At 47.6% G+C, this 12,499-nt stretch overlaps 1 protein-coding gene across 1 annotated transcript in view; it reads left to right on the top strand.

The window, feature by feature from the left end:
• The first annotated feature begins 594 nt into the window (after window positions 1-594).
• The window catches only part of TCP11L2 (t-complex 11 like 2), a 40,385-nt gene continuing 28,480 nt past the window's right edge, over window positions 595-12,499 (top strand). The window contains exons 1-3 of the mRNA XM_037067811.1: window positions 595-750; window positions 8,684-8,879; window positions 11,424-11,556. Coding sequence (XP_036923706.1) covers window positions 8,720-8,879; window positions 11,424-11,556 — 293 coding nt within the window. The 5' untranslated portion in view covers window positions 595-750; window positions 8,684-8,719. The remainder of the gene's footprint in view (window positions 751-8,683; window positions 8,880-11,423; window positions 11,557-12,499) is intronic.

Raw genomic sequence — 12,499 nt, forward strand, 5'->3', positions numbered from 1 at the left:
CAGTGAACACCCAATTCGGATCGTCCCGTCTAGATGCGGGGGTTACTCGGGTAGTAGAAGTTCCACTCCCGGCGGGGGGGGCTTACAGCAATGTTCACACGCTAGTGCACCCACGGGGATCCCAAGAAGGTCAATCCAGCGCTTCTAGAAGGCGAGCCTCCAGCGGCTCCGCCGCGCCCCCAACGACCTGGCTCTGCTCCCTCATCCTCGCCCCCAGCTTAGCCCCGCCCCCCTGAGCGCGGCCAGGCCCCGCCTCCAACGCCCGGCGCTCAAGGATGAACCGCTGCCCCAGTTCCGTAAACACTTCTCTCCCCGCCCCCAGGAGCCCCGGACTGCACTACTCCCGGGCTGCGGGGGGAAGCGTTCCCTTCGGCACCCCAAATACCTTCAGTTCTAGCTCCCCTCAGCTCCTGTCATCCGAATCTGCAGACACACGTTCTATAGTAGGTGAAACCCGTCAGAACTCCGCCAGCGGAGCCTGAAACGCTCTGGCTTCTGTGCGGACTGGTGCTATTTTCCCCCCACTCGCGCGTCCCGTGATGGTCGCGCCAAGGCTGTGGCCGCAGAGTCCTTCCCGGCCCTTTAAATTCAGCGTGGGGCGGGGGTGGGGTGGGGGACAGGGAAGCTGGAGGTGGTGGGACGGGGCAGCGTTCCAGGTGCTGGTGCCGACCTGGGTGAGGGACACGCGGAGGTCTTTGCCCCGGGCTCACGCAGCCGCCTGTCTCTGCCGCCTGTCTCCGCGCGGGGCCGGTGCGTATGCGTCCCAGGGGAGGGCTCGCCGGCTCCGGGGCGAAGGGCCGGGGCGGACGGAGGGTGACACGTTGGCTTGGGGCCGCCGGAGCCTCCCCGCTCCGCCGTAGAACGCAGTCCTGAGACGCCGGGCCAGGGGCGTTAAAGCCCGGCTCCTCGCTGCCGCCAGTCGTTTGGTTTGACGTCGCACTGCCGTCCCGCGTGGGAGCGGGGCGCGCGAGCAGCCGCGGCGGGGGTCGGGGTGGCCGCGGGGCTCGGGTCCCGGAGGCTGCCGGGTCGCTGCGGCTGGGCCGCTGTGTAACATCTCGCTGGGCCCGTGCCAGCGACGGCTCTGCGAGCGGCTTCACACCATCTCCCGGGGGAGGGACACTCTCTCGCCCGCGACCCCCGGCCTCGTTGGAGGGGGCGAACCGAGCCGTGGTGAGGGCCGGGCGGGGCCCGAAGCGTGTGTTTGGGGTTTGTTGCCGGGGTTTCCCCGGCGCTGGGCTCGGCCTCCGCCGTCCCCTCCCCCAAGGGTTTGTTTTGACAGGAAACTGCTGCTGGAGTGGAGAGGCTGCGGGAGGACGTGGGTATGTGTGTCTGTGTTTATAGGGTGGAGGGGCGTTAGTCTAAGTCGACTCCGACGCGTCCCCTCGAGGGTGCCCACGCCGGGGGAGCCGGTCAGGCCCGGGGTCCGGCCCCTGTCCTCTCGGGGACTGCTTGTGCTTCCCAAAGCCTCTCCTCCTCGTGGCACAACTGGGGTTAACAGTGATGATTTGAGGTGGCACGTGGACAAATGAACGTGGTTCTGTGTTCTGTGTTTTCGTGAGTATTACGGAAAACTTCCATTAACCGAGCGATTTCACAATGATACAAAGTTTCCTTTTCAATGCAATGTATTTAAACAGATAGCTCAGGTGAAGAGAAAGAGAAATGATTGATAATTAGTGTATGGGTGAGGAGGGCAACGTGGAAACAGGCATGAAGAATGATACTCAAATGATGAAGGCTTGGGAAATACTGCCTTGGATGGCAGTCCTGTTACTTTTACCTTGAAGAAGCTAGACAGATTATCCTTGTCCCCAGTACCCCACCAGTCCCCAAGAACCAAATGGTCTCATGATCTCCAGCTAAAGGTCTTGCTCTTTCCTACCAGCCAAATGAGGTTACAGCAGGGTTTCTCACTTTAGGGGGCTCCCTGCCTGCCTTTTCCCCATACCTCCAGGGTTCATACATCACCTTGGCAGCCCACAGAGGTGGCCTGACTTGAAGTGGCCCAGGGCTAAAGATACCCGGTCATGTGTGGGAGCAGCTTCAGTGCCATTTTGGGGGGGTCGAGGGCCCCAGAGGGCACAGGTACTAAGACAGGGCTTCCAGTGTGGGAGAAGTGTTTCCAAGAATGCGAAGTGCCTCGAAACCCTCCTCCCTGATGCTGTCATGTTAGATGTGCTGTGAACATCTGCTGTTTTAGACAATGGCTGGCTTGTTGGCTTTATCTAGCTCTTTGTTGGCTCTCATGTGATGAAGACCACTGTTCTCTAGCTGAATGGAGCAAGCACCTATCTCTCTGCTCTGTGGTTTTTGCTTTGCTGGGAATGAATAACCTTTTAGCACTGCTATTTGGGACTGGTTCTAAAGCAGCATTTTCCAGAAGATGGAGATGTTCCTCACCATCTGCAGTTTCTCTTCCAAGCCCAAACTTACTCCACTGACTCCTTGCTATACACATGTAAATGGTTGTCCTGGCACCTGGCCTGGCTCTTCAAAGATGATCCCCACTAGGTGCTTCTTGAAAATTCTCTTTTCTGTGACAACCTTGACTGGATGGGTTCCATTCCTCGGGGCACTGCTGGGTAATCTGAACAATTCACTTTGAAATCTTTTTGATTTATGCTAATTGTGAGCAGTTAACCCTTTTGATATGGGAGTTAGTTTGGGCTTTTGCAGTGCTTAGAGTGGCTCCCTGGTGGAAGATTTTCAGTCCCTCCTGTGCAGTGGTTGGGAGTTATTTTGGACAATAGACTCTTTCAGTGATGCCCTTCACGGTATAGCACTTGAGCAGCCACCTGGGGTAAGGTCAGCTTGGTAACACATGTGCATGTGTTTCCCGCAGTGATAGGTAGATCAATTTGGCAGAGTGAGAATGGAAAGAGTGAGCAGCACGCCAAATTTTCTCCAGCCATCCTGGAGTGATAGAAAGCCTGGGCTGTAGAGATCCACTACCTGGATCCGAGTCGTACTGTTGCTGCTGTGAATTCTTGGGCAAGTAATTTAACTTCTCTGGGCCTCAGGTCCTTACGTATAAAATGGGGTTGCTGTAATAGCAATACCTTAGTTAGCAAGGCTGTAATGAAGGTTTGAGGAGAGAACACTTTTAAAGCACTTTTCTTGGGGGCTGAGTCATAATAAACACCTAATAGCTGTTAGCTTTGCTTGTTATTATTTGCTCTCAGTGAGCATTGAGAGGGTGAAGAGACACAGTTTTTTGTAACTGTGAGTTTTTGCTAGTTTGAATTATTGGTGCCTTAGAAATGTGTTGAATTTCTAAGGCACTGGGAGTGGAGACATAGCTCCTTCCTGCAAGCTGCTTCAAATTTAGTGGGAGACAGATATGCAGAAACAACGATAGTACTTCAAGTGACTGCATGATGCGAATATGAGTGATGTGAATGAGGCTGAAGAGAAGCAAAACCCAAGTTGTCTTATTCAGTGAGAGTGTGGCTTAATTTGTTCATCAATGATACTCAGAGAGCTCTTGCTCTATCCCAGGAAGGGTTCTAAGCACTAGGTGGCTAATTTAGATGGAGTGAGTGAGGATATCAGGGAAAGTGACTTTAAAGTTGTAACACTTGATTTCAAATCTGAATCACAACAAGGAGCCTGCATTGTGATCAGGGACAAGAACATTCCAGGAGGAGAGAACAGCAGGTGCAAGTGCTCTGAAGTAGGAACTAGGGCTTGTCCAAGGAATTCAAACGAGGCGGAGGCGGCCGTGGAGTCTAGAGCAGGGGAGGTCGGTGGGAGGAGGGGTACGGGATGAGGTGGGCAAGGTCGGATCACAGAAGGATTGTAAACCACCGCCAGGAGACTTCCTAGGAAAAGGGAAACCTCCTGGAGGAGCACTCTTAAAAGGGATGATTTATTTTTCCTCTTTGGAAGGGCTCCAGCCCATTTCCTGTTTTATTCTGTAGGCACTGTTCAAAAAGGACTTTGGGACAAGTCTGACTGTACAGAACTTTCCTAATAGAGTGGCATCTAAGCTATCAGTAGCAGAAACAATCAAAATCTGACAACTGCAGGGGACTGAACTGCTTGGAATTAGACTTGACGTTTCAGTTTAATATTTTCTTTTCTTTTAAGCTTTAGCTCAGAAATAATTTCAAACTTATAAACAAAATTGCAAGAACAGTACAAAGAACTTGCTATTGTCTACCGTTTACTTAATATTCACCTATTAACATTTTGCACCATATGTTAATAGGTGAATGTTATTTCTATTAGGTGAATAAAACAATATGCTTTATTGTTTTCTCTTTTTCCCTCTCATTTGAGTAATTTGAAAGTTGCATACATCATACTTTATTCCTAAATACATAATTGCAGTTTATTTATCAACTTGAGTAAATTTAATGTTGCAATACAGAAGTAGGTTCAAGTATTGTAACAATGTTCTCAATTAACCCAATAACGTCCCTTTCCTCCCTCCCATACAGGGTCCACTTGAGAGTCCTCTACTGTACTCTCAGTCAAGTATCTTTTTATCAAGTAGCTTTTCTTTGTGTTTATGACATTGATGTTTTGTGAATTCATCATTTTTTTAGTAAGAAAAAACAATAGTTGATAATCAATGACTAGGAGCTTAAGTGCTTAACACAGGCTGTTTAAATTCATCTTCACAACTGATCTTCCTTCCATCTGTTATTAAACACAGGACTGGCCCCCTCAGGTCCCTGCACCCATTTCCTCCTCCCTCTCTGAAATATCTGTGGTCATCCTGCCATTCATTCGTCTGTTTATTCATTCAACAAGAACTAGTTAAGTGTCTGCTGCATCCCAGTCTTTGACCTTGGAAACAATGATATAATAATAGCATTTATTATTATTAAACATGGAACACTGCAATGAAAAATGTGTTTCTTTTTGCATTGTGACCTACTGTAGTATTGGAGGCTTTGCTTGGAGTTATCTTTTGTCTTCACCTTTGACTTTGCCTTTGACCTGTGTGTAGATCTTCCAGGTTTGAGATGCTGTGTTCCCAGAGAATTGACTGGCTTGCTTGTGAGTTACAGAGGTGAAGGTTAAGTAGATTTAAGTTTGTGGGTATGAGAAGCATTACCTTACTTAAGGACCAGCTGGGTTCCATTATCACTTGTTGTAAGAGAGAATCCAAAATTGTTTTAAAAGCAGCCTAATTACCCTTGATGTTTTTGAGTCAAGTGGCATTGTCCCCAGATGACTTACACAGAAACCCGAGAACAAGAAAAGAACAGATGTGAAGGAACTTGCAGAAGACCATTTATACCAGGATGGGCCACTTGCCTTTGGCATTTGTATTTCAGACAAATGCAAGAGATCTGTCCTAGCCAACTACCAGTCTTGTTGTTTGTCATAGACAAACATGTTTTTATCATCATGGGCTAAAACTCTCCTTCCCTCTAGAGTTTTTAATGCCTAAAATGATGATAATAACAACAACAAAAGCAAATAATACTACTAATTACTAACATCTGTATCCTGTTTACACTGTGTCAGACATCGTTCTGAGCAGCACACATACACTGACTAAGTGATATCTCACACCAGCCCCGTGAGTTAGGTAACATCAGCTTGCCTATATGAGGAAATGGGCAATTTCCCAATAACGTGGTAATGGATATTTCGCTTCAAAGAAGAGTTTCTGCTTAGATGCACTAAAGCCCAGTGTGGGAGAAACATCTACCAACTAAACAAGTTTCTGAACATTTTACAGCTTTTAAATTTTCTGTTGAATTTTCTGTGCTAGAAACTCTACCTTCAGTGAATTGTTGGAAAAAAGCGTAGTTGCACATTATTAACTATGTCTGCAATGAGCACATTTAATTTCTTGGAACTTCTAGTGATGCCTCGTGGAACTCTGGGTTTATTGCATTTTAGCGATTTCTGGCCGGAAGGGAACTAATAACTGTCCAGCATGCTCAGAATAATGAGGCGAAGAGAGCAGACATGATGTGCAGAAAGCCACATGGGTAATTAATGGCAGCCTCAGGCCTCATATCCTCAGCTTCTACCTTCCCAGATCTTTTTTTTTTTTAATCTTTGTACTTTGTTGTCTTGTTAAACACAATTTAAAAACCTACAACGTGTGCTGCTCAGCTGGAGTAGAAAAATGAAACAGACAGCTAATAATTAGAATGGATGAGTTTATGGTCGAATAAATCCAATGGATCGATGTATGAATTAACCTGCTTCATAAAGTCCAGTGGATGAAAGCTTTTGTGCACCTTTACTTGGAAAAACAGCCAAAGTAAAGAGAAGTAAGAGTAGGCCACACAGAGCACAATTGTTACAGTGGAATGACTGAAAAAAAAATAACAGTGGAAACAAAGTTTAAGGTTTTCAAATAAGAGTACGATAAGGACCAGGGAGTATTAAAGTCTTAAACCTAATAAGGTAGGTTTCGGTGTAGGTCGTCTGCTCCGGTGCTGAACTCTGGCAGTGCCAGGCCTGTGCAAATGTGGAGTGCTATCAGTTTGCAAATGTTCTGGTTGAAGCTGCACCAGATGGGATTCAACGATTCCAATTCCGCTGACACCAAATGAATGCTTGTCACATATCCGACACTGGTGGTGGACGAGACACAGCTCCTGCCTTACTAAGGAGAGTTGGAAGTAGCCATGGGGGAAAAGTCACCCTACAGGTGATGAAGCGCTGTCATGAAGATACAGGAGGTGTGCTGCAGGTGGACAAAGAAGAGTGCCCTTGGCCCTGGCCGGAGAATAGAGGGAAGACTTTCTGGAGGAGGTAGCATTTTTAAGACATGCCTAAGTAGATCCATGAGAAGTAAAATATTGGCAAAGAGAGAAAGCTGGAGGGAAGGGCAAGCATTCGTCCCATGCAGGACCTGGGGTTTGGTGGAAGTGAAAGGATTGGAGCACATGCTTTTCTTTTGTGTTCCCCGCCCCTCTCCGAGCAGATGGAAGTTCAAGCTCAAGTGAAATCTAGGTTGCATGGCGTAAAGGGGGCTTAGGACTGTTTCATAGCCTGCGATCATGGTGGGTGGTCAGCCTTGGGGACGGTAGGGTAAGGTGAATGCCTCTACCTGGTAGCTTCCTGGCAGCTGCACGCGCCTCCTTGCCCTTCGGTCTACAGAGGCAACCTCCCAGTGAGTGGTTTTCTGTCTGTGAAAGTGGTGGGCCCAGCAGAGGTGCGTTTCTGTGAGTGGCAGGTCTGAAGAAGTTTGTTTAGGGGAGGTCAGGTGCTAATGCCCTTGAGCTTCTGCCCGTTAACCAGTTCCTCTCAGGCCTGTTCTTATCTACCACCCAAGAGATAAAGACTACCACGCAGTCTTTCTCTCCACAAAGGCTAGACTCCCCCTTATTCCCAGCCCTGCTGGCCTCTCCTTTCTCATGTTTCCTCAGCAATGACTTGTTTTGCTTTTTCTTGTGTTCTGGCATCTGGCACACACAGTCTTAGGTAACTGGACTTGAGAGCCATGAGAGCAGGGCCCTGTCTGTTTCGTTCACTGTTGTTCTCCCCAGGGCCTGGTCACAGCAGGCACTCGATAAATAATGAGAGGAATCATGGCAGAAACTGCGCAGGTTTCCTAGGCGTACTAGGCGTAGCTGTGGTTTCAAGTTCTAGCAGCTCTGTATGCTCTGTGCACCTCACCACATGAGCTGGTTCAGGTCTAAAGACACTCAGGGAGCCCTTGCTATCATTACTGTCCCTTTAGGATTGACGTGCCCTCTCTTCTCAGTGTCAGCTGACACCGCATGCACGTGAAGGCCAGCCTTCTCACGGGCCTGGCTGAAGCTCCTGGGTTTGGGCCTGAGCATCCGTGTGCCCAGGATCTTCTTTCTAGGGGATGGTGGGGCCTGACTGCTCTGCCCTGCAAGGCAATCTGATGTTCCAGAGGCAGCGCCGAATGTAGAGTCAAGCGGCTGGTTTTATGTTGTAGTAAGTCCTCTTGTCCCCGGAGTCTGTCCCCCGCAGCCTGGGAATCAAGATCTTCTGTGCCTCTTTGTCCTTTGGGTGGCAGTGAGTGCTTTGTGAATTGTCAGGTACAATTGTCAAGTGTTGGTCCTTGCCCTTTGTGTCATGGCCGTCTGTGGGAAGATGGAGAAGAACCTGAGGACTGGCCAGTCAGAGACTTTAATTAGCCTTCTCCTTTCTTCAGGAGGCTCACAAACAACTAACGAGGCTGGTTTCAAAAATATTTTATTCAAAACAAAGACATATGAACAATAACAGTAGCTAACAGGTGCGTGCTGTACTGAGCACTTGAATAAGATCAGTTTGGGTCCATCTCCAAGTACTCCAATGAGATTAGTCGTTCAGCCCAGTTTTACTGATGAGGTAGGAAGGTCAATGCCTTCCTCAAGGTCACGTAACAAAAGACTGCATGACCTTCTAACCTAGGCAGTCCGGCAGCAGAGCCCCACACTTATATCTTCCCGTGTCATACATAGCAGCCCAGGAGGAGAGTATGTTGTGTTAACGGACCCAGGAGGGTCCGTTACCATGGAGAGCCCACATTCGCACAGGGGATGTCCTGAGTTAAGCTCACACCTGTGGCTGTGGAACCCCTTTTCCAGAAGGCAGTCTTGAAGGTCTAGTGTCAGCCTGGCTGGGGTACTGTGGGGAACTCTAGGTCACCTTCTGGGAGCCTTTCCCACTTGGCGACACACGGGACACGGGTGTCTGCCCTGGAGGAAGCATCGCAGAATGTTGACACAGAGTCTGTTTGTCTGTGCAGGTTCTGGCTCTTCACCCCACACGCCAGGGACTCAAAATGCCCTTCAATGACGAGAAGCAGCAGTGCATGGGGGAGGACCAGCCCAGCGACTCGGACTCTGCCCGGTTGTCCGAAAGCACGGCCTCGCTCAGCGACTACGAGTGCTCCAGGCAGAGCTTCACCAGTGACTCCTCCAGCAAGTCCAGCTCTCCCGCCTGTAAGCTGACAGGGGCGCAGAGGCTGGGGGTAGTGGGGTGCTTCTGGCTTGCGTGCTGGGTTTCAGCACTGAGAGAGGACTGTGTGCCCTCGCCACTGTGGCTCAGTGGATGGGGCGTGGCCCCGGAACTGGGGGGTTGCGGGGACTGGGACATGCAGGGGTGGTGGCACAGCGTTTCTCTTGCACATCACTGTTTCTCCCCCTCCTTCCCCCCTCTAAAATAAATAAATAAAACCTTTAAAAAATAGAAATGACTGATAATCAGAGTACAGACTTCCCCGTCTTTCTAGACACAGCGGAACAGTGCTGCAGAAGCCTCCCAGCTGTCTTGTACATGCTCTCAGGGGTAAATAGCCGCTAAAATTTACAACCTGCCCTTTTCCCCCCACCACTGTGTCTGATGTGCTTTGATTTGACTATAAATCAACCCACCTATCTTTCTCAAGTAGTGGTAATCCAGTCCTTGACATCTTGACACCGCTTCTTGGGCCACACCCAAGGACAAATTCAAATTGGTCTTTTCTGATAATTTCTGATTTACATGAAAGGAGAGTTGCCCCAATTCAAGGGTCAGGGAGGAAGTGAAATAATCTAAAGGATTTCCTGCTGATTTCAAAAAATGTTGTGCAAATCATGCCAGAAAAGTGCCCAGGAAGAGAGTTAGGAGGGTGAGAAAGAGCTTGAAGAGTGGCCCCGTGAAGGGAGACATCTTGAGCTTTTTTTTTTTTTGTATGTGGAAGCTAGTGATGTGTAAAGCAGATGCGTTTGTTTTTTTTTAAGCTTTTTAAATTGGCATTTTTTGTATAGAAAATATAACACTTAAGCTGACAAAGCAAATGTAGAAAAAAGCAACTAATGTTTACTATGATCAAATGCCCACTTCAAAAAAGTTTCTCCGTTTGTATTTATTTTAATTTATACATTCTCATTTTTAAATATCGGAAAGTTGCTAAGTATAGAGGAAAGAAAACCTGGCCTAGAAGATCACCCAGAGCTGTCCCATCTGCATCTTCACAGAGGTGTGTGTGTGTGTGTGTGTGTGTGTGTGTTCGTGTGAGCACTTCTCACTTAGTGGCACAACTAGAACATTTCCTCGTGAAAGAATATTTTTGAAACATTGTTTTTTATGACTACTACTTCTTTAAGTGAATCTATGATAACTTTATTTAACCATTGGTTTATCATTGGACCTTTCGGGGTTTGGGGTTTTTTTTTTTTTCCTGTTGTAAACAGTGTTTCCTGAACATCTTGGTGCATCCAGCCTTTCTAGGAGCTCCTTCGACATAATTGCATTATTGGACCAAGGGGTACAGACATTTTTACGGAGACTCTCAGTGGGGCAGAGAATTGGCCAAAGTGTTTGCTAGTAGCCACTCAGCTTTCTGTGCTTTCTCTTGCTCTTTATGCTACATACAAGGTCGCTGCCCCTAAAAGGGAGCCGAGGCACCCCGAGGAAGGGCTTCGCTAGGTCTGTGTATTGCCGTTTCCTCCTCCTCCTCCTCTTAAAGTCGTTCAGGTAGCAAAGCACTGCTGGGCAGTACTGTTACTTGAGGTCATAACTTTCAACCCATAGGAGCTATGAGTTCCAACAGTAGTTTCAAAAGGACCTGATTTATTAGAATAATTTTGTAGAATTATCTTTAGAAATAAACAGAATAATTATATACTACTTCCTCCTGAGATGCACCTCATGAAGCTTACCAGAATTATTTTTAGTCATCTACATTTATTGACTTCCTATGCTGTTCCTCTTTACCTGAATTACCTTATTGAATCACCTCAGGACAACCTTGTAAGGAGGTCAGTCATGTCTCAGTGAGGTCAGATGACAGCTACCAGTTGGCAAAGCTTAAAACCACATCTAAGCATTATGCTGTACTGCGTATATTTTTAGAAATTATGTTAGTTTTTAAAGAGTCAGTTATTTCATGTTGTCTGCTTAAGTTAATAAGAGTTATGAATTACCAATAAAAAGTAGTCATCTGCCCTGGCTGGTGTGGCTCAGTGAATTGAGCATGGACCTGTGAACCACAGAGTCACTGGTTCGATTCCCAGTCAGGTCACGTGCCTGGGTTCCTGGCCAGGCCCCTAGTATGGGGTGCGCAGGGGGCAACCACACATTGATATTTCTTCCCCTCTCTTTCTCCCCTTCCCCCACTCTCTAAAAGTAAATAAGTAAAGTCTTAAAAAAAAGTAGTCATCCATTTCCTCTGTATTATATGTAATAAAGGCAAATATAATAGGTACAAAATGAGGTGATTTGATTTAAAAATTAACAGCCTGTGTCCATAAGGTCGTTTGTTTCAGAAACACCGAAGCTTTATCAGTGCAGTAACTGCAGCTCTCAGAGGAATTCTTACATTTTTGAAGTCAAGTGTTAAGCAGGGGAATCCACCTGTTTTAGTATATGTTCCTCGTACTTGTAAAACCCCAAATGCATGTTGGGGTAACTTACAGTCCAGCTGCATCGGGAGGCGTCACTGGATGACTCCTTCCTTCTCTGCCACCACATTGACTGACTGGGTTTTACCTTTCTCTCAACAGCAAGCCCTCCCAGGACTGTAACCCTCGACGAAGTGATGGCTACCGCAAAGAATTTAGTCAACTTGACTCTCGCTCATGAAATTGCTGTCAATGAGAACTTTCAGGTGAAACACGCTGACCTCCCTGAGAACAGGTAACCCGGAGGTGTTTGTACCGCAGCCTCTGTGTGTGTGTGTGCATGTGTGTGCGTGTACCTGTCCACACTGGTTCCTGGAAGTTCTTGTATGATAGTGAGTGGGAGTAGACCTTACCTGGCTCGCTAACAAGGTCTTATCCTGGTTTTTAAAACCATTCGTCTGGATCTGTGTCTCCCACAGTCTTTAAAACTCAGCTTGTGCATCACTTCCTGAGGGAAGCCTTTCCTGACAGCCCTGAGCCCGGTAGACACATGACGTCACCTTGCTAAAAACCCCCATAGCCCCCTCTCCCTCCCCTGTGTTAAGAAGCCGTGGTTTCCTGTTCAATGTCTGTCCTTCCCACTCGATCCGAAGCACCGTTCATAGAGGAACTATGCCTGTGTCGTTTGCTCTGTCCCTGTTACCTAGCAGAGTACCTGACATACAGTACATGCTCAAGAAATATTTGCAGATTGACTTATTAAAAACCAATATTTACGTTGTGAAAGACGCATGCAGTTGAGTTGCCGAGGTGCTAAGAAAAGGCCGTCTAGAAGCCCCTGGCTGTACAGTAGAAACCGCAGCTGCGTGCGCTCCCCTATTTAACCTCACCACCAAGGTGCCATTAGGTATAGACACACCCTTATTTCCTATTTTACTGTCTCCAGCTTCAGTGGCCGGGACAAAGAAAAGCCTTGTGGCTGTCACTACAGATCTTCGGAGGCAAAGTTGGCTCATGGGTAATGGCACTGACCCTTCAACCCTACAGCGCCATTTATAAACCTGGAGACATCCTCTCTGTCACTTAAGACAACGAGTAATATCTGGTTCCATTCAGAACTTTTTTGTTCTAAAGCAGGACCATAGTAAACATACAAGGTTTTAAAGTATAAAATGTGGTTCATAGTCCTCCTGCTCCCGGATGTTCCTACGAATCCTTGACACTTTTTCAGATTACTG

The sequence above is a fragment of the Sturnira hondurensis genome, unplaced genomic scaffold, assembly GCF_014824575.4.
Source record: "Sturnira hondurensis isolate 20B ecotype Veracruz unplaced genomic scaffold, ASM1482457v3 Scaffold0017436, whole genome shotgun sequence".
Taxonomy (NCBI): Eukaryota; Metazoa; Chordata; class Mammalia; order Chiroptera; family Phyllostomidae; genus Sturnira; species Sturnira hondurensis.